At 38.0% G+C, this 27,927-nt stretch overlaps 1 protein-coding gene and 2 long non-coding RNA genes across 9 annotated transcripts in view; 1 reads left to right on the forward strand and 2 right to left on the reverse strand.

Annotated features, from left to right (window-relative positions):
- Positions 1–10,588, reverse strand: part of LOC142660612 (uncharacterized) — a 74,557-nt gene extending 63,969 nt beyond the window's left edge. The window contains exon 1 of the long non-coding RNA XR_012850536.1: positions 10,444–10,588. This is a non-coding gene — a long non-coding RNA (uncharacterized LOC142660612). The remainder of the gene's footprint in view (positions 1–10,443) is intronic.
- Positions 10,589–16,028: 5,440 nt separating this feature from the next.
- Positions 16,029–25,559, reverse strand: NR2F1 (nuclear receptor subfamily 2 group F member 1). Of its 2 annotated transcripts, none has more exons than XM_075837303.1 (3): positions 23,763–25,559; positions 21,157–21,684; positions 16,029–16,890 (listed from the first exon to the last, which is right to left on the reverse strand). In XM_075837303.1, exons 1-3 carry the CDS (start codon positions 24,193–24,195, stop codon positions 16,610–16,612), a joined length of 1,242 nt encoding a protein of 413 aa, XP_075693418.1. In that variant the 5' UTR covers positions 24,196–25,559; the 3' UTR covers positions 16,029–16,609. The 2 variants fall into 2 exon arrangements, with proteins under 2 accessions (XP_075693418.1, XP_075693424.1); XM_075837309.1 differs by lacking the exon at positions 23,763–25,559 and adding an exon at positions 22,392–22,692.
- A 1,053-nt stretch (positions 25,560–26,612) lies between these two features.
- The window catches only part of LOC142660634 (uncharacterized), an 89,216-nt gene continuing 87,901 nt past the window's right edge, over positions 26,613–27,927 (forward strand). For 3 of the 6 annotated variants that reach the window (XR_012850547.1, XR_012850544.1, XR_012850545.1), the window contains exon 1: positions 26,616–27,392. This is a non-coding gene — a long non-coding RNA (uncharacterized LOC142660634). Of the gene's footprint in view, positions 27,393–27,927 lie in introns of all 6 variants that reach the window. The other 3 variants (XR_012850549.1, XR_012850548.1, XR_012850546.1) reach the window with 3 other exon arrangements.

Below are 27,927 nucleotides of genomic sequence, written 5' to 3' on the forward strand. Positions count from 1 at the left end.
TCATACATGTATATAGATGTAGTGCGTGGTACACATCAGACAGTTGGGACATATAACATGTATTAATAGCTCTGTCACAGTCGGTGACCTGGCCACAAAGATGATCCATATACCTGTGTATGAGCAGAATACAGTAAGTCAATGTGTGCGCGATATACGCTATATATACACAGGTGTTTTCTGCACAGAGTTAAGGTAATGCAGGAGGTTTTACCATTACTTGTGGGATGTGTATGACAGGCTATGTTTCATCTGTGTACGCAGAGCTTGAAGGGGACATATTTGTGACAATGTGACTTCAGGTTTGCAGCTGGTTCGGCACACACCGTATACAGTCAATGCAGGTGAGAGTTATCTGCTGTCACTGCTGTGTATATAGCACCATGGACAGCGCTCAGCAGTCTCCTCGCCCCAGCGACCTACTGTAGAAATAGAGCAGCTAGTGGATGAACGAGGAGCAGTGTGTGATGTGTGACAGGACGGAGCTCTCTGTGCACACTTACATGTATACCCACACAACCACACACACCTGGGCAGAAGAGGTGGTAAGTGGCATCTGATGAGCTGTACTCGGTGTAGACAGCTGGTTAATTGCAGCCACTGGGGAGCAGCAGCAATGAGCCTAAACCCCTGCTAAACACCCTGACAGCTACTGCACCAGAACCTCAACTAGTCAAATGTACTCACTGTTAACTCCTACAATGCTGGTCTGCCAGGACAAGGGGCACAGTGCTGGCAAAAAGAGAATGGTCCCCCATAGGCAGCGAGCGAGTTAAGCAGAGCTCGTTTGAAGCTGCAGCCGTTCCGGGCTGGTCATAATTCTACATTTATTGGTTTGATGAGAGTCATTTCTCCAATTAACAGTCGTGATCAGTCCTGCTTTGGTCATTTAGAGATACCCAAACACTTGTGATCACTGCACACACCCGTGCTCAGGGTGTCCTTGTTCCTCCCTACACTGTAAAGCTTTACACCAAGCGCAAGTTTGTAACTATTAACCGTCAGATCTGAATAAACACTAACAGAGACATAAACTATATATATATATATATATATATATATATATATATATATATATATATATATATATATATATATATATATATATACAAAACAACAATAAAACATAAAAAAGGTGAACAGATAAAGCGTATATGTACAACACATTCACTGATCGATTATGCATATTTACAGTCTATAATGATATATCTAGTCTATAATCTATTGTAATATAACATAAACTATTATGACATCGATAAATGTTTTGACTTATAAACATAATACATTCGACTTGCTCTGACTTTCCATTCCATGTATTGTTGATTCGTATTATTATTGTTATTATTAGCAGTATTATCTAATTTTATTATATTGTTTATTTTGTTGTATTTTTAATTTGAAAACAAATAAAACAAATAAATATAAACTTCTTTGTTATGTTGTTTTATATATTATTTTATGTTTCACATGCTTTTTTTTTTGCAGTGGCAATTTGACCCAGTTATAAAAAATTAGAATTATAATTCTGAAATAGTTTTAAAAATGTGTAACTTAAAAAACAATGTTTGTTGCTTATTTTGTTCGCTAACCATAAATCGATATAAACTGTGCACTGTGCATTGTATCCAGAGTCTTTGGGAGACAAGTTTTCACCCGGGAAGTCATTTAAGATAGATTTTAATTAAAGAAAACTTCCTCCATCTCATAAGGAAAATATAGTGGGATTGTGCTGCATGAAATAAATAATTGTTAAACATTTACTAAGAGCCTGAAAATAATAATAATAATAATAATAATAATAATAATAATAATAATAATAATAATAATAATAATAGTGCGGATGCCTCAATGTCTAGACATGATCACCATTGGACCACAATAATAAGTACAATACTACAATTTAAAATATAAATTATAATTGTTTCTAGCGCTGAGTATAGAATCAGCAGGAAGAAAAGTGCGGATATAAACTAATACTTTATTGACTGATCGGTCCACTACATAAATAATCAATTGATTTCACAATTTGCTTATCATTTTTATACTTAATAATATACAAAAGAAAATGAGAATGGAGTTACAATAAAAATCTCTTTAATATTGTTTCTACAGGAATATTTCTATTTAGATGGCAGAGATGAACGTGTGATAGAGTTCATGGTCCTAAAATGAAGTACAAGTTGTGTTATAATAATTGTAAAAACTGAATGTAAATAAAATTATTTATTTATGTATTCATTCATGTAATGTTAAGGAAATTATTCCAGAGACATTTATAGATGGATAGCTAGATAAACAAATGCAAATGCATGAAAAAATAAAAATATGTATGTATATCAATAAAAATATGTATGTATATCAATAAAAATATGATTGATAGAAAGATAGATATTTTTTCTATCCCAAAAATGCAAGTTTTCATAAACAAAATCATTCTATTTCTGCTGTAACAAACTGCACATAATGAAAAGAGAGGGAGAGAGAGATATTATATTTTCTCACTTCGTTTCTTTTTTTCATTTCTTGTCACAGTACAATTGCAAGGGCACTGATGATCTGTGGGTTCAACTCGCTGAAACACATGTAAGGATGGTCCTGGCAGCAAAGGGTCCTCTGTAGATAATATCTCATACGTATGTGTAATCCTATGTCCATATTGATTGATTATATAATGTAGGATAAAGTTTTAGTAAACTTCTTTGAGGAACATTAGAATATCTATCTATCTATCTATCTATCTATCTATCTATCTATCTATCTATCTATCTATCTATCTATCTATCTATCTATCTGTCTCTATTATATATGCTATTATAATATAGCAAATTCATAAGAAAATATAATAATTCCCATACATAGAAACGGAGGACAAATATCTATCTATCTATCTATCTATCTATCTATCTATCTATCTATCTATCTATCTATCTATCTATCTATCTCTCTCTCTCTCTCTCTCTCTCTCTCTCTCTCTCTCTATCTATCTATCTATCTATCTATCTATCTATCTAATCTATCTATCTATTCTATCATCTATTTGCTTTTTTGTATTATATCTGCCCAATGTTATAAATGCTATTATAATATATTTAATTGATATGAAAATATAATACATAGATAATCCTCCTTTTTTCTATCTATCTATCTATCTATCTATCTATCTATCTATCTATCTATCTATCTATCTATCTATCTATCTATCTATCTATCTATCTATCTATCTATCTATCTAGTTAACCATCATTTAAATAGTTTGTATATATTATATTTTATGCAATATTGATTATGTAAAATAGATTAAAGACTATATTTTCTTTATTTTATTCTATAAAGGTCGCCTAGAATATCGTATAGAAACTATTTAAATGAAATTTAGAGGAGTAAAATCAATTTATCTAATGTATCTCGTATCAATCTCTCTTGTATTTATTTTATAAGATAAATGTTATGTTACATTACTATATATAGATCATATTTACATCTGAAATATTCTCATCTTATTTAAAGAAAATATGAGTTGTTCATTTAAGTTTCTTTCTTTCTTTCTTTCTTTCTTTCTTTCTTTCTTTCTTTCTTTCTTTCTTTCTTTCTTTCTTTCTTTCTTTCTTTCTTTCTTTCTTTCTTTCTTTCTTTCCGTTTGTCTATCTAATACATACGGTAATATATAGAAAATATAATGCGTAAAACTAGGATGATATAATATTCAGAAAATCTCTAATAAAGCTGTTTAGGATTTTTGTAGATAGCGTGACTCCTCTTGAGACTAAGAGCGCCACCTAGCAGACATACAGGAAATTACAACTGCTGATACTAATAGATTTAGAGTAGGGCACTTGCTGTGCTTCTGTGCCCCTCATCTGTATTTTCCACTGATCTCTTATGAATGGAGACACCAGTTAGATTAATATATACATGTGGAAGAAGCAGAGACTTCGAAGTTGACTTTTTTATGAACCCATCTTTCCAAATCATTTCTGCAAAGAGCCCCCCCCCCATCTTATACCACTTCACTTGTCATAAATACATGCAGTCACCACCCCTATAGTTATCCCTGCAGCATCATGGAAATATTCCCACGAATTCTATATAACACTGCAAGTCACCAGGCTACCTCTACTTCACCTCATAGCTAGCAATTCTCCTGCAGGAGCGACTTCTCAGGGGAGTACAGGTGGCTGCACCTAGAAGGCTCCTCAACAGTGCACCCTCTCCAGATACCAGTCATTATATTTCCTATATTCCTTGACTGACCTATAACAAAATATGAGACCACCTGCTTCAGTAGCCAATGCCTTATGTCATTTATATACCACTCCATTTATATTACTCCATAGTAACCATGTGTTGCTTCTTCACCTGGGTGAAACTTGACCGAAATTCTTTATATCGTGATGCTATTTGTGTGAGATGAAGATATATATATATATATATATATATATATATATATATATATGTATATATATATATATATAGATATATATATATATATAGACATATGTCAATGGTTCAGTCAATAGAAAGTTCACCTTTTATTTGTCATAAAATGATAAAATGTAACAGGGCTGTATGTAGCATGCAGGGGAAGCCATACACTGACGAAATATGTACTTGGCTTTGTGTGGCTGTACATTCATAGACTCCTGGAAGTGAAATATTATAGAAGTAGTACTACAATATACTAAATGCAAACAATAATCACCATAATATTATTAATATTATTAATAACAATAATAGTAATAGTAATAATAATAATAATAATAATAATAATAATAATAATAATAATTTCCTGGCATTAATAAAATATACGCAGACATGAAATTCTAAGTTGAGCCTCCAGTTTGCACTTGACCCGGTCCAGACAAGGGATCCCCGGCTGTTTAATGTAACATTGATTTATTGCACTTGGAAGTAACTGCAGACACACAAGCGTCCAGTGAGCGGCACATACTAGTTAGCGCCTGGTGACAACACACTGCACTCACACACTGATCAATACTGTCTATTCATTGATTTACTTCTCCCATCCCTAACATCCTCCTTTAAATGACTGCACTATTCACAGCACAATCGCAGGGCATTCGGGAGGCTATGAAATACTGCATGCATACCAGATACTATACTATAATATACTATACCATGCCTTATATAGATACTGCAGATGACTCTTCACATAAATGAAAGGTTTTATAATTTTACACAACTATGATTATTATGTACATTAGTAAAATAAAGTACAATCATAAAGATTGTTCACACAAAAACAATGTGTATATATATGTATACACACACACACACACACACACACACACACACACACACACACACACACACACACACACACACACACACACACACACACACTATATATATATATATATATAAATACATGCAATAATACATACATGGTGATAACTAATAGAATGGAACAATGTATTTTAGGATGGAAACATTACAGTTATTATATGATCAAGGTTAAAGTATAAATATCCGTAACTTTTCAGTAAAGCTTAACATTTCTTCCCACCCTTCTTAGATGATATTTGAGTACAGATTATTAGCCAATCACACCGGTTCCATGGATGGTGAATAATAGAAATAATTCATGTCCACATTATTAATAAGGTTTTTTTTTTTGTTGTTGTCAGAGGGATTAGGGTAGTTTTCAGTGTGGAGAGATGAGAGGAGACTATCTTCTGCATTTGTGAGGTTTTGTTATCTAGATTGCACTATGGGAGAAGCTGCATTTATTTTCCCATAAACACACAATTTTACATAAAGACCCCCTAAGTGAAAGCGTGACTGCCCCTGCTGCTGGCCCTGTCCACCCCCTAGTCCTCTCCAGCCACATGTTATCTATCTCCTCTATGACTTAAGCCACAGCGTTGTAAGGAGGGAAATCAAATGTGTAAAAAAAAAAAAAAATACTAAACGCTTTATTTCTATGTTTGTATGTAATGTGCTGGGGAATACACCGCAGTTCTCCCACTAAACAAACTACTGCTGAGGTACGTGGGAGTCTAAAGATGCCTGAAAATTGTCTATTCATATTGGCAGCAGTGTGGCCTTTCAAAAGGGGTCCTGTCACTCAGGGAAGGGGCACTTCTTTAACCTGCTGTCAATACAAGCATAGAAGCACAGGGACACATATATAACAGCAGAGCAGCATGTATACACTCAGACAACACGCACATACACAAAATATACACGCAACTTACATAGAAATGTGCCTAATGTACACTAATATACACCCAATATCCATAATAATATACATAATGTACACTGCCACTAAAAGACACACAAGATACATAATATTATACATAATGTACACTGCCACTCATATATATTAACAACACATAAAAATATGCATAATGTACAGTGTCACTAATATACACATAATATACATAATAATATACATAATGTCACTCACAGACACAAGATACATAATATTATACATAATGTACACTGCTACCCATAAACACATAAAATACATAATAATATACATCAAGTACACTGCCACCAATATACGCAAAAATACACAATAATATACATAATGTACACTGTCACTCATATTCATAAACAACACAAAATAATATACATAATGTGTACTGCCATAGATACATACATCATTCATAATAATATACATACAGTACGTTACCAAAAAATACATACTGCACAAGACACACGTTTGCATACACTATACATAATAATACACATAATGTACACTGCCATGCATATATTTTCTTAAATATACATAGTGTGCACTGCAAAACATATACATACAAGATGGATAACAAACATAATTTACACTGCCACATAAACAGGCAGAACATACAATAATATACATAATGTACACTGCCACACGTACACATAGTACAGTCCCAAGATACATACAGTAAGAACATACATAAAGCACCTTGCCACACATACAAGACACACAATAACATATAGAAGGTACCCTGGCACACATATAAATAAAATAGACATACTAATATACATAGAGCATGCAGCCACACGTGTTCATACAGGACATACAAAAATATCTATAATATACATCCGAGACCACAATATTAAATGCAATGGACACTACCACACGTAGACACACAGGACACTATATAATAACATGCACAATGCACCACACATGCAAGACACACAATAATATACATAATGTACACTGTCACACATATACATACAGAACATATATTAATAAAAATAATTTAGACTGCCACACATATACATGCAGAACATATATTAATATACATATTGTGCACTGCAACATGAACATCTAAAAGATGCATACATACATAATACATATCACATATACATATCACATACTTCCTAACATGAACGTAGAAAATGTAATTAATCAAAAAGTGAACACAGGTATATGATAACAGCCATAATATATACTTGAGCAGACACACACACACACACACACACACACACACACACACACACACACACACACACACACACGACCTATAATACAGTATGCACACTGCAACACATTCCTATACATTAGAAAGCTCACAAACAAATAAGATACATACTAAACGTAATATACACTGCCCGACATACATAATAGACATCAGTATGATAGACAAAAATATGTATAATAATAATACTTCCTCGCATACATAATACACATATATATGATATAAATGATTTACATGCACACATATACATAAATATGATACATAACATACAATGCACACACACATATAACATATTAATAGCATATGAAATCATATACAATGACATATATACAAATAGACAATGTAAGTAATGCACGTAATATATTACCACACACACACACACACACACACACACACACACACACACACACACACACACACACACACACACACACACACACATAATGTACATATAAACTGAGAGCACATTACGCTTTTTTTTCCTTTTCTTTTTTTTTTAAATTAATCTAACAAAATAAGGGACTTGTGTAGTCAAGGTCAATGATATATAAAAACCACAAAGGACTAACTTAACAGCAAGTAATGTCCTCCCTGGAGTGAGGGACTTATCCTGGGTTTTCATCTGCCTCTCAGATGCACTTTCAGTTTAACCTGTTCACTGCCAGGATCTGCACCACACTAGTGATCTGCAGTTGGCTCATGTCAGTATATACTACAGGCAGTCTGACTTCAGAGTACGGGGCCTTTGTGGGAGAGTGCAAAAAGAATTATTTGGGAGGAAATTTGGGGTCAGTTCAGGTCTGAGTGTAACATCTGTAAATCATTGACACAGGCGGTATAGACAGAAATGCCATTTGCTGTACAAACCCTACACTAATGGCCATGGTTCTGTCTGCAGCTTTTATACCAGTCTTTCCTCTTTCTCTCTCCAGAAAGGTCAGCTTTAATTGTGTGAATAATATTATTGTGTTTGCCTAGCAGTATAATAGCAATAATATGTATGTTTAGGACAAATAATAAAAAAAAAAGAATGGGGCTCCCTGTGGGATCTATAAACTTGTGTACATTCAAGATTAAGTATAAAATGCATGCACCACACAAAAGGATTAGATGCTGCCTCCATATACAATTTAATTAATGCACATTTATCATAGAACATCACAGTGTCTGGGGTTAAGTAGACTCTTCAATAAACAGCACCTTAAATCCTAAAGCCATTACAAATCTGCCCTACATATGGGTGCCACTTCTATCTCCATATTTCTTTTCTCCAACCAGCAAAGCATTCAGAAAAAGCTGCCTGGCACCCTGTGTTTTAGGAAAGCAGATGTTAATTTTTGCACGTATCTTTTATGGCTGTGTACGTGTGTAATACTGGAAGCTTTCCAGAACGCCTCTATTATTTCTAAATGAAGCCTGCTATTCCCTGCTACACCATAGTATATTATATCAATAAAATAAACATCTGGGGCTTTACCCGAACACACCAAGCTGGAGGGAGAGGAGAAGGAAAAATCCCTTCCACCTCCAACTAGTAAATAAGGATTACTTGTGTTGAATTGTGTATCACCAGGCAGTGGTAGAGTGGCTGCATTGTATTGAGAGGGTTAATAATTGTATATATATATATATATATATATATATATATATATATATATATATATATATATATACATGCATATGATATATATATATATATACACACACACACACACACACACACACACACACACACACACACACATATATATGTGTATATATATATATATATATATATATATATGTGTGTATGTATATATATGTATATATATATATGTGTGTATATATATATATATATATATATATATATGATCTTTATTATTCATTATGTATATAGGAACATTTCATGAATGCTTTCTTTTATTGTCAGGGATATTCTGTTAAATAAACTCCACTTGTTTCTGAAGTCACTTCAAAGTCATGTTATTTTGAGTGAATGATGTTATATCAGGCGTCTTGAGGTCACAATTGACCTTTCTAGGAATGCATGTATTTCTATTTAATGTACTATGTGCATTCTTTGCTGACTGAGGATGAAGGGAAGTTATAGCTTATAACTTAAAATTTCTGCAAATATGAAAAATAAGTCACCAATAAAATTGGTCTCAGCATGGTGTGTAATTGTAACAAAACAGTGCAGAGTAAAAGCTGAGCGCTGGCTGACTGTGGTGACCAAGGCGCAAACCATCTGGTGTGTGTTATAGAGCAAAAGTAGTAAATATTCCTAGGAGCTCATGTATTAAATGTGCACAAGGCCTGAAAGCTGCGCATATGCTGGGCTGGGAACAACACATGGACTCAAGTGTCCGGGCTGCAGCAGCTATATAGCAAGGTATGACTGGTACCTCCACCCCCAGCAGCTCTGTGCCAGTCACTGCTCAGATAGCTGCACACAGAAGTGACGTCATTAGAGGAGACCTCATATTCTTCATCTGTTTCCCATCACTTATAGTGTTGTCCTTTCACTGCAGGATGAATACAGCAAGAGGGAATCTCTTCAGGGCTATTTATAACACTGCTGAGGCTGGGTCATTATGTCACACTACACTGCAGCCTATGGAATTAATTAAAAGTAAACTAAAGAGCATGGAGCTGCTACTGCTGTTGTGTCAATACTAATATATATATATATATATATATATATATATATATATATATATATATATATTTATTTATTTATTTTATATCGTTTTTTCCCAGTCAATATGTTTACTATATGCACTATTAATAATAAACAAGCAAACAAACAAACTAGCAAACAAAAACACTATTATATTTGGATGTTGTACTAGTTCCATTGTCAGTAGTGTGATGTTTTTTGACCCTTTTTTTTTTTACCTTTTGTGTTAGTATTTACTATTTACACCATAACCAGGCTGTTAATAAAAATAATAATAATAATAATAATGATGATGATGATGATGATGATGATGATGATAATACTAATAAAAGAGGAAAAAATAAATCTTACTTCTGCTTGCTCTTCTCCAGGCGTGTGTCTCCTGCCGCTGCCTCCTTTAATTATCTGAGCTGCTATTTCTTCCCTGGGAGACACTGGTGGGGATTTTAGGTGGGAAGTGATTTGTGCTGAGTTATTTTGGAGCAGGGAGCGCTGCTCATGCCCACAGGCTTTCAGTGGAGTGCAGATTGAGACATATCTTGTTCCCTATAAAAGGATCATTTCATGTGGGAGGCTGGACACAAAGTTTGGACTCGTGACTGGCATTCCTGAGAGACATGCATATTTTACTACAACAAAGCAGGCCTGGGAGAGGGCTTAGGGGGAGAGGGGGGAAAAACTTGGGAAGAAGTTACTTAGTGACAAACATCTGTCAACATGGGGTAATGTGAGTGGAGTGGTAATGATTGCTATATACTTACCAGGAGTGCACCACAAACACACACAGACCACCAGCTGCAAAACCTACAGCAAACTTTATTGGGATACAAGTCAACATCTTACATATCATACATAGATGATGGGAGAGCACTCTGAACACTATATACCAGGATCTTATGTTCAGGCCTTGTCTATTAGCCTCACACTGTTGAATTATGATTGGCATCTCTTTCTATACATACATACATACATACATACATACATACATACATACATACATACATACATACATACATACATACATACATATCTCCAACAGCCTAGATACTTTTTAGTCCAAATTTTATTTCACCTTATTTTTAACAGTGACAGAAATTTGTGGCTCTGCAGACAAAAGGAGAGCAGGCCTAGTGGTGATCTGGATGAATCTGTTTCAGTGGAGGTCCATTGACAGAGAGAATGCTAATGAGTGTTTTGCAGGGTTGGTAAAGGACTGCATCTCCCTATGTATCTCTCTCTCTTCCTTTTTCCCCACTGTCTCCTTCCCCCTTTATTTCTCCCCCTCCCCCACCCCACTGACCCCCGCCCTCCCTCTTTCTTTGACAGCCAGAAGATTAATAACTGACCCCACATTTTGCCAGCGCTTTATGTATCCGACCGTCCAGTGATATGATCAGTCTTAAACGTTATATCCAGCGAATGTCTTCTTAAACCAACACAAAGGAAGGCTGAGAGCAAGCAGCTTGGTCTGCTTCCCCCATAACCCTCCTCCCCTCTTCCCAAGCTCAGGAGGATATTTTATACCCCCTACTTTTGGATCTGATCCATTGCATTGCTTTAAACAAGATGAAGGATCGTGCATACAAGGAGATGTATATACACTATTATACAGCCATCATCCAGATTACTAACAGTGATTCTGCTGTCAGCTTGCTGAAACACTCCCCTATCAGATCAGTATTAGTACAAAGCACACAAGAGCAACAACAGGAAACAAATATCCTGCAAGTGCACAAAGCTCCAAGTAAAAGATGCTATGAACAAATAAGAGTAATAATAATAATAATAATAATAATAATAATAATAATAATAATAATAATAATAATAATAATAATAATAATAATAATTATAATTGCTAGGGAAACAAAGGAAACTTTTGTGAGAGCAGTTGAAATTAAAAGCACTTGGACCAAACATGAAGCAGGTTGAGACAGAAAACCTCATCTCCATTAGTCTGGACTGACACCTATATCATAATGTCACCCAGTCCATTAATATATAATGAAGAGACACTTGGATATTAGTGGTAACAGCAGCAGGTTGACAGGTGACTTCATTCTTGTATGAAAGGAAATCGCTCAGAAGACTCAGAAGGAAAGAGAAGTTGGGGATTGGAGCTCCTGACAAGTGGGGATAATAAATGAGAGGGGCTTTCACATAGATATCTCAGACGTGAAATTGCACCCAGCTGCTTGTGTAAGCAAACAAATAGTCTCATGTAAGGGACCCCGGACTTGTGGCCTGATGAATGGAACACGACAGAGGTAAATGGACTTTAAGGGCGGGTTCACACATGGCGGAATTGCACTTAAATTCCGCTGCGGACACTCCGCAGCGTTAATCCGCAGCGGAGCCGTTTCTACATTGACTTTCACTTTAATTTCGCAGTGTTCGTTTACACGATGCGTACAATTCCGCTGCGGAGCATAGGCTGCGGAGCGGAATTTGGTGTCCGCAGCATGCTCTGTCTGTTGCGGAGCAGTGGCGGACTCATGGCGGAATTTCTCCATTGACTTCAATGGAGATTCAAAGTTCCGCAATGAAGTCCGCAGCTGTCATGCACATGTCATGTGTGCTGCGGATGCGTCTTGCTTTTTTTACTTGACATTTCTTCATTCTGGCTGGACCTATGTATTTCTAGGTCTACAGCCAGACTGAGGAAGTCAATGGGGCTCCCGTAATGACGGGAGCGTTGCTAGGAGACGTCAGTAAATAGTCACTGTCCAGGGTGCTGAAAGAGTTAAGCGATCGGCAGTAACTGTTTCTGCACCCGGGACAGTGACTACCGATCTCAATATACATGTATCTGTAAAAAAAAAAGAAGTTCGTACTTACCGAGAACTCCCTGTTTCTGTCTCCAGTCCGGCCTCCCAGGATGACGTTTCAGAGTAAGTGACGGCTGCAGCCAATCACAGGCCAAGCACAGGCTGCAGCGGTCACATGGACTGGCGCGTCATCCAGGGAGGTCGGGCTGGATGCCGAAGGAGGGACGCGTCATAAAGACAACGGGCGGTAAGTATGAATTTCTTTTACTTTCACTAGGGAAAGTGCTGTCCCTTCTCTCTATCCTGCACTGATAGGGAGAAGGGAAGCACTTTTCCCGCAGTCCGCAGCAGCTAGTCCGCATCAATTTTCTGCACATTTTGTGCAGATCCGCAGCCGTAATCCGCAACCCGGATTAGGTGCGGCATTGATGCGGACAGTTGCGGAGGAATTCCGCCATGTGTGGTCATGCCCTAACTCATTTACCAATAAAACTGTTTGCCTTCTTAAGTTACAAAAAAAAAAAGGTCTCAGAGCCGCCAAGTACCATGAGCAAGGAGAGTAACAAGAGTTTTATTACCAGCACACCCCTCCCCCTCGCAGTCTATTATCTGGAAGCGTCATTAGGGTAACAATACATATCTTGTACAATTCATATTAATACTCATTATCGGGAACGCACAAAACACATTTCTACTTGACCTTCTAGTGAAGGATTGTACATCAGTGCCAGGGTGGGAGAGAACAAGATGGGACCCTATGCAGGGGCGATGACCATACAGATGGACACAAAGCTACCCCAGTGTTTGACTCTGTATTGATACTTTTTACATTTTCTGTAAAAAAAAACAAAAAAAAACAAACAAGATAAATACAACTTGAATTTAAGTGTAAATAAACGTTATACCTCGGTTGCTGAATTCAAACGTCTCTCTTTTTTTACATTTTCAACTAAAGTTGAAGATTTACCAACAATCCGTGTTCTTTAAGCTAATGGTGGAGAAATAGCAGACTCCAGTGGAGACATATATACCCTATATAACGGTGGACAAAATATAGTAGCAACCAATATTGCCTTATTTGTAGAGCAAGACATCAGGGCACAAACTCACCCCAAAATATAGCAGGTAAATGCAGCTTGTCTATCTATCTATCTATCTATCTATCTATCTATCTATCTATCTATCTATCTATCTATCTATCTATCTATCTATCTATCTATCTATCTATCTATCTATCTATCATTTTATCCATCCATCCATCCAATCTCCAAACATTATAGCAATGATTTAATTACAATAAAACAAGTAACGAAGGTCAATGGGCACTGCCCTTGGAAAATCGCGTTGCAGGTTTGCGCTGAGTGCCCGCCATGCTGGAGTTGCAGAGCTAGGTGACTCATTTTCGCCAGGTTTCAGCATTGGTAGCTCTAAAATGTCCCTGTTTGTCAAAGTCAAAATATATTCAACCAACCCAAAACAGCCTGAGATCTAATCTCTGAATAAACTATGTACTTTGCAGCACAGATGAATATTTATCTGGAGAAGGTTGGATGAGGAACACAAGTCAACAATAATATACAGACATCCTAGTGCATTTACTGTCGCTATTTTACTATAATAGTATAGATGACGATTGGATGGATTACTAGAAACAGAATCATAAAAGAAAAAAAGAAGCAACTTAATCGTGAACAGAAGTGCGAAAAGGAAAAAAGTAACAATAAAAAACAAAAAAACAACAGGAAGTGATGTATATTCATAATAAGATATATCATTGGGCTGTGTAGGTGTACAAATACAAAATAATAATAATAATGATGATATAAAGACCTAAGACAAATCCAAAACGTTTATAGAGAACATAAATTATATGCCCTACATAGTGCCTCTGCCCGATCTGCCTTTACTGTGGTGGGCACATAGCCCTCACTTTCTACAATTATAGCCCATCAAAAGACAAAACGAAGCCTTGTAGAAGAATTTAACAGCATAATATTTATGAGACAAACGTCTCATTTACACTTCAGTTTTGGAGCTATCACCATATACCTCCCCAGATCTGTTCTCAAGAACAAGTCTTTGATGTGTCTGTCTGTTTCCCTGTTATCTCTATATTACACCGCTTCATGACGTCACTCAGAAGCCTTCCATATACCACTCTTATTCATGGGGGCTCCACCGCACATCGAGCTGGTAGACCCCCTACTCTTATAGTTCACACATTGATGATACAGTACGAATATATATATATATATATATATATATATATATATATATATATATATATATATATATATATATATATATATATATAAACCCCCACACGATCTCCATAGAAAGGCAGCATCTGTTTGAACGGACTGCAAGTGACAGGAGTAAAGCCACTGCCAATAACCTCTCCAATTGAAAATGCTGGTTATTTTGAAAGCTGCAGCGTTATTAATACGTTAAGGAAGGGCTCCCCTGGCACTCTGTGTTCTAACAGATCTGTCTCACATTGTATAAAACATTAATGCTGGGAAAGCTGTTACACCGAGAGCAGAGGGGGGAGATTTTACCTTCACAAGAGCTCTATTATGGAGGAGATTCTGAAATGAAAATTGTGTGTGTGCTGGATGGGAAGAAGGGAACAGGGGAATGCACACATCTTCCATTCTAGCAGCCACTGTATGGAATACATAGATCTACTACCACCCAGTGAGAAAAACCTCGGGTAAGATATCTATATTAATAGATTGGGAATAGCCTTCCCATCCAGCCGCGCACAATGACTGGATCTATTACAACACACACTCTACATAGACAATAGTAGTCAAACATTACATGTATTCCCGCAACAATAAACCCATCCATTAAAATGTAAATAACAATAATGAAATAGATCACATAAATAAATCAATAAAAAAAACAACTCATGAAAAAGAAATAAAAAAATGTAATAAAAAAAAAATACCATATAAAAATCGATGCAATGGGACAGAAGTATCAATCTTCCAGTAATAAATAATTAAGACATAAAAAAATATCCGGAACCATATGTATGTTTTCACATATAATGTGCCTTTTTTTAACCCAAAAAAACCCCCACAAAACTGCATCCATTTAGGCTTCATTCCCTCCTCCAATCGAAAACGTTCATGGGAACTGATCACCCATCAATAAAACACAAACTTTTGCTAAAGTCTTTTATTTTTGTTGTTTAAATTCTCACTTCAATTTTTAATTCTTGAAGAACATAATAAGCTTGGACAACATAGATCGCACTCATTATAAGAAGCAAAGGGTTATATCAAAAATTATTATTAGTAGAGAATTACAGGAAAACCTGGTTTGGAACCAGAAAAAATACAAAACAGATATAGATACATAGACACAGGACGAGGTTCTTTTCTTATAATTATTTGGAAAGTGTTATTTCCCCTAATTCTTGTCTTGCTTTCTTTATGCGCATACAATGTTTGTTTTTAATTTTACAAAAAAATTAAAATAAAGACTAATATCTTACAAAATCAACAACAAATGTTCATGGGATAATGTGCGTGTCTACACCAGTCTGCAGGTCTGTACACAATACATCCAGCTCAGTCCACAGTGCATTATCCATCAGGCTTCTCGTCCTTTTATGTATCATTATGGATCCCCTCGGTCCTTCCTTATGGAGTTTTCCACACACATGGAGTTCATTAGACTCATATCCTAAGAAGTTTGTATATATTAATGAGTTGTCTCCTGATTGTCTCTGTGACTGTTCTCTAGGAGCACTGGATAGACATGTAAGGCCAGTTGAAGCTACTTCCAGATAATAACATATCTCTGATGAGGGTTTCTATAGGGGTCTTACCTACCAAGCGCACGAAGAAGAGCTGTTCAATGACTGAGGAGGAGACGGTGCGCAGGGAGGGCAGCCTCAGCAGAAGTTTACCGAACCTGCTCGGTTGGTTGGGGTACTGGCTCCTGACATATTCCTCCAGAGCGCACTGGGACTTTTCCTGTAGACTCTCAATGTGAGCAGCATCTGAAAGGCCACAGGCATCTGCAGGAGACCATCATGGAGGAGAGACAGACAGGGGAAAGCATTAGAATTGTACCAGGACTTTACTGACACACAGACTTGTGGATACTACATATAATAATAATAATAATAATAATAATAATAATAATAATAATAATCACCATCATTATTATTATTATTATTATTATTATTACACTCAAAATTCATTAGTGATGTTAAAAAAGTTAATATTAGACAACACCTCATCTTTCTGATGCGTAAGGCATACAGTGCAGCTGCAGTGTGTACAATGAATAAAACACTACATAATAATAATAATAATAATAATAATAATAATAATAATAATAATAATAATAATAATAATAATAATAATATTACATTGGTCATGCTGCTGAACGCATTCATTTATCGGCGTGCAGTGCCATACCAGACACCAATATTTATTCAATGCCCCCACCTCAGTATCATTCTTCAACCCCCCCCCCCCCCATAATCTATGACATATGGTACAACCGTGACCAACTCTTATTTCAGGTTGAATTTGTAAAATGTGCGATCTAATGGCTGTATTATACACCACGTGGTTCCTACAAATCAATCAGCCCTGATAAATGATTGTATAAAATGCAGACTGATGTCGGAGAATAGATGTGGTGACAATTTGTAGTAACATCACTAAATAAACTGGAGGGACAATATATAATTCCCCTGCATTAACCAACTCACAAACATAGTACACATGCTGAACATACACTCACATTACACACTCACACTCAAATGACCTTTAGAAATGACAAATTAAACTGCACCCATCAGCTTGAAACTTTAACCTGTTGGTTGCCACAGACTGAAGTTAATACCTATCCAATAAAACCAGAAATATGTGATACATTGGTGTATTGCTCATGGACAAAGCGCTGGGTGGTATAACCTAAGATCGATCTATCTATCTATCTATCTATCTATCTATCTATCTATCTATCTATCTATCTATCTATCTATCTATCTATCTATCTATCTATCTATCTATCTATCTCTCTCTCTCTCTCTCTCTCTCTATCTATCTATCTATCTATCTATCTATCTATCTATCTATCTATCTATCTATCTATCTATCTATCTATCTATCTATCTATCCCCCAGGCGGACGAAGTGTAATAATGGGAATAATATGGGGACTAGATAAAGATGACATCATGGACATTGATATTCCAGAGATGAAAAGATTGCTGTAATTACATTTATTTTGGCAGATCACTCCCTAAATAATTATTTTTGTGCCCAAGGCAAAAATGCTAATAAAACAAATGGCTATTCAGAACCTGTAATCAGCCCTCAGATGTATGTAATGACCAGGTTTGTACTGCTTTGTAGTGTGTCTATCATCTATCTATCTATCATCTATCTATCTATCTATCATCTATCTATCTATCTATCTATCTATCTATCTATCTATCTATCTATCTATCTATCTATCTATCTATCTATCTATCTATCTATCTATCTATCTATCTATCTATCTATCTATCTATCTCTCATATCTACCTATCTACCTATCTATCTATCTATCTATCTATCTATCTATCTATCTATCTATCTATCTATCTATCTATCTATCTATCTATCTATCTATCTATCTATCTATCTATCTATCTATCTATCTATCTATCATAAAGAGAACCCTGCACCTTGTATTAAGGCTATACCCCAATATAATGTGTATATAACATCAGCACTTGTACAAATTTAAAGTACTGAACATCACATTAAGATCACAGGATAATATTAATCTCAGAAGCCCTCACAGTAGTAGGAAGACATATTCTTTACAATCGTGTGATAATTGCTCTTGACAACTTTTCTAGAACTGTGTGTTTCCTAGACTTCTCTTCCCCATAAGCAGAGCTATGTCAATGATGACGTCGCAGTATATAATCACATCATCAGCAGTGACTACACCCACTGATACATATTAATATTAATGTACACATGATGATTTTATTCACATGTGGCAAATGTAACACATGTAACGTCTCATTCACTGGTGAAAATTAAGACTAGGATCTGTACCTCTAGGATTAATACAACACCAATAAATTACAATCTTCTTTATGTTCTTACAACTAGTCCAGATTTGTTTGCTATCCTAGTTTTATTTCAGTCATTCCCATTGAATTACCTTTATGTACTGACATTGTAGAAACACCAGATTATGTCCTATGCATTATATTGCCATGATCACGGCACAACTACAGCAAGGCTTTATGGCAGGAAGAGTTAAGTTATATGTGAGCTACATAAATTAATAACGTTTAAAGGGAAGCATGGGTCGTGACCTAACCTTTGGATGGAGTCCAATGTACAATAGGTTGAAAATACTTTCCGGAGTCTGAATGTAAAAACCACAAGCAGGCAACGGTTTACACACTTTTATCCCTACTAAGCTCCCTCTAAAAAAAATTATGCTTTAAAATTGTGTTTTCATCACTTCAGACTGTTTTTTTTTTAAATGTTGGGGAGGGGGTGAGGGTTTTTAGTAAATTTCCCAGTGACTGGTAATCACAAGTAAAGTTGTGGAGTGATCTACACAGGGTCACACAACATACAGCGGCTGCTGGCAGTGCTATATTATACACCAGTTATTATTAATAGTATACAATGTTTCTAAATAGTCCATTTGAATATATGTATATATATATATATATATATATATATATATATATATATATATAAATATATATATATATATATATATATATATATATATATATATATATATATATATTTCAGATTAGATGCAGCCTATGAACATAGTCACGTGTGTGGCATTGCCAGAGGTATACTCTACACTGGCACCTTATTATGTCATTATAAACAAGCACAATCATTGCACACACACAGACAGGCATCATACAATATAATAAAGAGCATTATCTGCTCACTTCATTGCTGAGGACGATGGGTAACTGTATGATGCATCATTTCTCTATTGTATGGCGGATAATGCCTCTATAGGTCCTGATGTAAGCACATCTGTATAAGGGAGCCTTCCATGCTGCATGACTGCATTCACACCGAGCGTGTAGAGGGGGCAGAGGATGTACACAGCTGCATCTGACCATCATGCATACCAATGACTCCGTCTAAAGAAATTATTTGCTGTTCACATCGATATTAATACTGCATTTGCTGCGTTACAGTGGTGTGCACATTGAAGAGGCATTTCATAAAATGGAAATACTATTTGTCCCTCGTGCATGGGAGGCCGGAGCCGGGAGCTGGGCCCTGCCTTGTCATCATTGTCTGGGAATCATTCTAGATTATTTACGTGCGTCTTTATAGGAGCGATTTAATCAATATGGCTTAAATATGTATTGCATCGTATGATTAAAGAGCAGTCTTGGTGACCTTAGATGCAATTCACACAGAGCATGTTATTCTTTGCTTTGTTTACATGTGGCTGCCTTGCAAGCTGCTGACTGTATTCAGCTCTCATTAAAAATGCCTTGTTCTTGTAATAGACACAGTTTAAAGGGCTGCCCTCCACCATTACCTCTGAGATTGCTTTTATAATCTATCACCCAAGCTTATCTATCTATGTGTACATGTATGCATGCGTGGAGCCACTGGCTGCTCTCAATTTGCTCTATTTTTCAGACATTCTCTTAAATATTTAATAGGAGTATGGTTTCCATAGCAAAATGATTTAATACTGGAAATGTTGCTGTTTTTTTTTTCACACTGCTTTATATTTCAGAAATTGCCTAAATCACTATCACAAGTGTCTGCTAAAATCATCATCTTTTCAGAAATGGGGATAAATCGCCGGATAATGGTGGGATGGATCTGTACTTTACAGCATTAGGCTTTAAAATTAATATGGAGTCAGTGTAAATGACTGGAGCATCACCACACACACACACACACACACACACACACACACACACACACACACACACACACACACACAAACACACAAACACACACACACACACACACACACACACACACACACACACACACACACACACGGATGCATTCTGGAGCTCAATCCAATTTTATAGAGTGACAGCACAGCGCTTCATTAATGTTGGCACCATTCAGATCTCCAATGATGGCAGAGGAATCCCTTGTCTTGTGGGGGTGAGATATGGCTGAGGAAACATCCCAGCTGGGATCTGACTGTAGCCAACTTGGGAAATGTGATGTACAGTGTGCAGTGTTGTATAGCTGGGCATGTAGTAGCGGTGCCCATGGTTATGCCCTTCTTCTCCCAGCCTCACTCACCTGATGTGAACAAGACGATGGCTTTCAGGCAGCTGTACTCTGCAGAATCTACATGCAAGGCCTTAAGCTTCTCCACCTGCTCCTGGAAGATACGGATGTGGTCCATAAAGGCCACCACTCGGTCGGCAGACATTGGGGATGCATGGAGGCCAGCAGCTGCCAGGAGAGGGGCCACATGAAGGGGCATGGAGCACTGGGCTGCATTAAGCACAAACAGCTCACTCCAAGTCAGCCTGAGCAGAGCCACTTGGTCAGTGATCTGCAGGTCAGGGAAGAAGGGGATGTTCCTGGCCCACTCCACAGCACTGAACAGTAACCGGGCTGCCAGCTCGCAGATGTTCTCTATGCCCATGATGTTATTAGGTTGCATGCACTGGCTACCATAGCGGGACGTGGGATAAGGCTCAGCCCGCAGCAGCAGTGAGATGTATCCGGACAGATAGCAATGGCCATTCAGTGGGTCCCCATTGGTCAGGGCATACTGGCCTGGGTTCGGCTGGGTTGGAGGCATTCGTCCTCGCTGAACCGCTGACAAAAACAAAGAGAGAAGAGGAAATGTGCAACCAGGGCTGGGAATCATATCAATGAAATCATTTCTGCTTAATATATATATATATATATATATATATATATATATATATATATATATATATATATATATATATATATATATATATATATATATATATATATAAAAGTTATTATTATATAAGTCAATATATATTTTATGCTTGTATATATTTTGTACTTCTGTTATATATAATGTATTACACACAGACTCGCTCATGTACACACACACAAACACACACACACACACACACACACACACGCAAATATCACAAAAATACAATAACACAGTAGCGACTTTAACAGACTATCATGCACACTGTACCACAACACATACAAAAATAAATTGGATTTTAAAGTAAGTCATCTCACACTACAACAACACCATCACCACCACCACCACCACCACATTGACATGCAAGCAGTGAATCCATGGAAATGTAAATATCCCTGCATGAATATGAAATAAACAACAGGAAGATTTCATAAATCATAGGGAGATTTGCTTAGACACGTTGTGCTATGACTTGGAGGTACTCTTCTTAGGGATGGTGAAAGTGACATTTAATAAGATGATAATAATAATTTATAAGAATGTGTACTATATATATATATATATATATATATATATATATATATATATATATATAGAAGCCCAATAAACTTACAATAGTTAAACATTGTGGGAATGAACTGCTGAGCCAGTCAGTGGGTACATGTAGTAAAGCTTCCTGTGTGTGCCATGAGTGTGCCTGGAGAGTGAATGCCCACAGCTTAGATGCGAAACACTATTCTTTAACTGCATGGATGCTGAGCGTAAGCAAGCTTATTTATGCTGCAAGTTAGTAAAGCTGACCACACTGAGTGTGTGTATTGTCATGTGGGCATGTGGTAAAAGTGCCCAATACTGGCCTGCCATGTAAACAATAAAACTTGTAATGCACAGCATGGGGCACTTTATTTTACATAACTATATATAAGTAAATTCATGATAAATTCATAATAAATTTATAATGAAGTCATAATAAGATCATAATGAAGTCAGGGCATTTCAGAGTGATCTAAACGCTTCTATATGTTTATTGTACATGTAAAGATGATCTTGTTCTGTATTTTTTATATTTATTTCTTTTTTATAATTTAGATATAGTGAAATGGAAACACTAAGAACTTCTTACAGAATGACATGAAATGTTTTCCCTGGGCACAATCCCCTCATTTTACTTCTGTTGCAGATCTGGGAATTTACTGAAGGAATAGCAGCCTGAACATTTCTAGAAATGTCTAAATGTGCTTTACTGAAGACAGTTTACACAGAATGACTTAACCTGGGTGCACATTTCCAGTAATGTACAATGTACCCCCATCATCATTACTATAGTCAGAAAACAACTGCAGTTTAATGGAAGAGAAACGCCAAATGTAGACAATATAATATTCTGTCGAATATCTGAATGGCTCATCAATTATGTTGTAAATTCCCAACCCAGATAATTCCTATTTTAAAGAAGAAGAATGAATGCACAGGGAATAAAATAAAACCACTAACGCTGTATTCTTATGTAAACTTCTAGTGTTTTTCCTGGGCTGGAGAACAATTTAAGACAAGGCCAAATCTCGCCTAGGACAAGGGGCATCGCTGAAAACAATGCAATATATGTGACATGTTTTGGGGGTGACACAGATCAGGGGTACTACTGCTCCCGACTACAATTTATGTGAGTGTGTAATGGATTAATGATGACAGTAGGAATAAAAGGGATGGAATAAGCCCATACAAGGAGGATCAGCCAACATCCCACAGCATGTTACTATAGACAAAACACACACACACACACACACACACACACACACACACACACACACACACACACACACACACACACACACACACACGGAGAGCTACTGTTCTTAATATTAATAGCATGATAATGAGGGATGGGGCACTACATCAGATGCCTGCTATGATGACTATTCCGCCAGCAGACACACACCTAGCAGCAACACACACACATGATGGGCATAGAAGAAATATTCACCTTCTCTCCTCATGCCCACTTTGAGGCACTTCTTGAGACGGCAGTACTGGCACTGGTTTCGGTGGTGCTGGTCTATGGGACAGTTCCTGTTGGCACGACATGTGTAGGTTAAGTTCCTGCGGACGCTCCTCTTGAAGAAACTTTTGCAGCCCTCGCAGGTGAACTGGCCATAGTGCTTGCCGCTGGACTTGTCCCCGCACACCACACACTCGATGTGCTGCTGCTGGCTCTGGCCTGAGCCCTGCTGGCCCTTGTCTCCAGCCGCGCCCGGGGTGGAAGGGGGTCCCGGCTGGCTGGGGGTCTGCGGAGTATGTGGGGCTTGCTGCTGCTGCTGATCCCTTGCAGGCTGCGCTGCCCCCGGGTTAGGGCCTCCTGGGTTCCCCCCGGCCACGTCTTCCTGCGGATCTCTCCAGCTGCTAACTACCATTGCCATATCTCGGGCCCAAAAAGTGCTGGGGAGCGAGGTCTGGGGGGATTTTATTTTGGAGGAGAAGAAGAAGCTGGCGGTCTCTGCCGTGGTTGCCGCTGATGGGAGCCGTTTCCTTGGATTTGCTTTGCAGGGATTTCCCCCCTTCTTTGCACAGAGCAGAAATGTCTCCTATGTATGAAGCGGCGCAGTACGGGCAGGGTAGCCGCTGGCCAGTGGGGGATGTAGGCACCGTGTAGCCGGGCTGCCGCTTCCCCCCCTCCCTGTCTTGTCTCCAGTGCCGCCTGTGATGACTGGTCTCCGGGCTGCAGGCTGTGGCTGGCTCTGGAGGAGGGTGCAGCGTCAGATCAGGCTGGGGAGGCGGCAGAATTGTCAGCCCCGATCTCCCCAGTGCACGCAGGGAGCAGACATAGGACGGGCAGGGGCAGGAGCGGGCTTCACCCTCTGTGCTGCTGGTGCTACAAATAGAAGAAATCTTAAACAAACACTCAGAAGCCGGCGAGGGATTGTAATAAGTGTCCAGGGGGCCACATCCAGGGCAGCGCGCAGCCAGCCATTCAGAGCTGATCCTGGGAGCGCCTGAGCCAGAGGTTGAAGACACTTCCCCTTTCTCCTTTGATTTTTTTCCCCTCTGTCTCTTTTGCTTTTATGATGTCAGGAGGACAAATAATCCTCGATCTGTCATTAGATGAGCAAGTGCCACATTGTGGGAGAAAAAACAAAGTAGCACAACGAACAATCCAAAAGTGTGCAGCCAACAAACAGCAGCACCGCACTCTTCTCCTGCTGCTTCTTCTGCTGCTGCGGCTGCTTTATTCCTGGAGATAGCATACAATCATCATCATCATCCTCATCCTCATCATCATCATCATCATCATTTCTCGATTTCGTTTTTTTCCCTCTGAAGTCTGGGAAAGTCAATGGTGAAAGCTGTTGTCCTCTTGAGGCAGAAGAAAATAATAAAAATGATACAAAAGTCTATGTATAGGACGATGAGGAAGCCAGTGGTAGCTGAAGGCTCTGATGCTGGAATGGAGTGAAAGAGGTGAAGGGTAAAAAAAAAAAGAAAAGGAAAAAACCCACTCACTCACTGACACAGTGAGACAGCCTCATAGAATATGCAATAAAGAGAGAGAGGGAGAGAGTGAGGGGGAAAGAGGGGGACAGAGAGAATGGCACAGAGAGAGACACACAACAAATGAATGCCTTATAACGGGAAGACTGGCAGAGCAATGTTTCCGAAAGGGGGATCTGCGCGAATGTCTGTATATAGTGAACTTTGACACCACTATTGAAAGTGACACGTTTCTATGGAGATCTCTGCCTTATATGGAGCTCATGTCAAGGAGCCAAGCGAGGGGCTGCTGGCAACTGATAATCAAAGGCGACTGACTGGTCAGAGCCCCCAATTGGGGGGGAGAAGAGATGGGAGGCTAAGGTTAGACATGCCCCCTGCTCCTCATTGGTCGGATGGCGGCTGCTGCTGCCTTTATTCCTTTCTCTCTCCTCTTTGCCTTGTTACCTATGGCTGGGGCTGCAAGGAGGGGAGGCAGGGCATGGGGAGAGGAGGGGTGGGGGGATGCAGTGACAAGCACACTGTTCATTCACAGCGCCCCTACCCGCTGCTATTTACTTTCAGAGCTGATTAGTATGGGTCGTCTATGGGCTCAGAAGAACAAAAAATACTCTACTTGGGGTGGGGGTGTTAAGAGAGAGAGAGAGAGGGGGTAGAAATTAGGAGATGTTAGAGAATGAAGATGTAAAAATGAAGACACTATTTAGATTCAGGTCTTCTGCAGTGCTACCCTTCTCTCTGGGTGACAATCACAAAAGTCACAAACTTAAAGGAGCCGCTAAACCTACATACAAAGCTTAGAAAAGTAAAGCTGCTAAGATCAGGCGGAGAGATGTATGGAAAGATCATTCAGATTCTCAGAACTTCAGATTCTTCAGATAAATGACTGACATTTTTCTGGATTTCCTCCCTTTAATCCCACAGAAGATCACTAGGGTCTGTCTCTCCCCAGCCAGGAATGGCTCCTTACAGGGAACAATAGATTACTTTCCACATCAGAAATGCAGATGATGCACTTTAGGGTTAAATAACAGAGACACTCGTCACAGCACTGTTTATATTATACTGATACATTATGTATAGCTATAGTAAATATCTATCTATCTATCTATCTATCTATCTATCTATCTATCTATCTATCTATCTATCTATCTATCTATCTATCTATCTATCTATCATCTATCTATCATCTATCTATCTATCTATCTATCTATCTATCTATCTATCTATCTATCTATCTATCTATCTATCTATCTATCTATCTATCTATCTATCTATCGTTTTTCATTCAAATACAAAAAGAGACTAGACAAGTTTGCAGGTTGGTGCAGGCATGGAGTCAGACAACATGAGCAGCAATGTTACAATAATTATTAATGAAACAATGATAAGCTTCTCTTTTTGTTGTCTGGGAAGATCAATGCTGTGCACAAGTCCCTGGATCAGGCCGGGGCTCCTGTCACAATTGCTGGATCGGGCTGCCATCTAGCGTACAGTACGTGAGAGCATCATCATTATTATTATACAGTAAGTGCATGGGAGACAGAGAAGCCAACTCTCTGCATGTGGATCACTGGGAAACACACTCACCTTGCAGCACTGCCAAGCATGAGCTCAACTTTACTATCATTCCACCCCCGTCCCTGAGTGTGAGTGTGTGCCCTGCAGAGACCACAGCTACCTGTCAGCTTACTTTCTGACAAAACTCTGATGAGCACCAGGCACAGAGCCCCCTCTCCCCCAGTGACATCGGGCTGGGGGAGGGGGGATGGGGGTCAGCTGAATCCATTAATGACAGTTTCGGATCATTTCCAACCGAATAGTTAACGGCTATTTCTTGCCCGAAATAATGAAGAGATTGTGAATGGTGCAGCTCGCCCGGGCGCCCCTATTGTACTGGAGCCACTGGTGTGGTCAGTGCCTGCACCGCGCTGCTCCGCTCCCAGTGTAGACTGCGCCGACTGCTGCCTGCAGAAAAGGTGAAACGAATACGATTAAAGCGGACAAAAGGCGCAGCTCCCTGTGTATCATTGTACTGCGGCTCTGCTGCTGCCACACGGGACGTGCAGGCACCGGGCACACTGCTTCTACCCAGCCGGGCAGCCAACATCCCGGGGAGCGGACACTGGCAAGTACTCAATGCTCTATATGAACCGTGCAGCTTATTTCACTAGCCGGGTCGATTTACCATTTTATTCTGGCCCCATACGTTTAATGTAGATTTATACTTTATACTTCTTATTCTATGGCACAATGTCACATGACTTGTATTCTATCTATCTATCTATCTATCTATCTATCTATCTATCTATCTATCTATCTATCTATCTATCTATCTATCTATCTATCTATCTATCTATCTATCTATCTATCTATCTATCTATCTATCTATCTATCTATCGCATATCTATCTATCTATCGCATATCTATCTATCTATCGCATATCTATCTATCTATCTATCTATCTATCTATCTATCTATCTATCTATCTATCTATCTATCTATCTATCTATCTATCTATCTATCTATCTATCTATCTATCTATCGCATATCTATCTATCTATCTATCTATCTATCTATCTATCTATCTATCTATCTATCTATCTATCTATCTATCTATCTATCTATCTATCTATCTATCTATCTATCATCTATCTATCTAT

This window comes from Rhinoderma darwinii, chromosome 1 (genome assembly GCF_050947455.1).
Source record: "Rhinoderma darwinii isolate aRhiDar2 chromosome 1, aRhiDar2.hap1, whole genome shotgun sequence".
Taxonomy (NCBI): domain Eukaryota; kingdom Metazoa; phylum Chordata; class Amphibia; order Anura; family Rhinodermatidae; genus Rhinoderma; species Rhinoderma darwinii.

Excerpts from the sequence above, each read along its gene's own strand:
- NR2F1 (XM_075837303.1), bottom strand. The coding sequence starts at position 24,195 with ATGGCAATGGTAGTTAGCAGCTGGAGAGATCCGCAGGAAGACGTGGCC. Across the intron at positions 21,685-23,762 it reads AGTGGGCATGAGGAGAGAAG|CGGTTCAGCGAGGACGAATG; the intron begins GTGAATATTTCT and ends TGTTTTTGTCAG. Across the intron at positions 16,891-21,156 it reads CATCGTCTTGTTCACATCAG|ATGCCTGTGGCCTTTCAGAT; the intron begins GTGAGTGAGGCT and ends GGTCTCCTGCAG.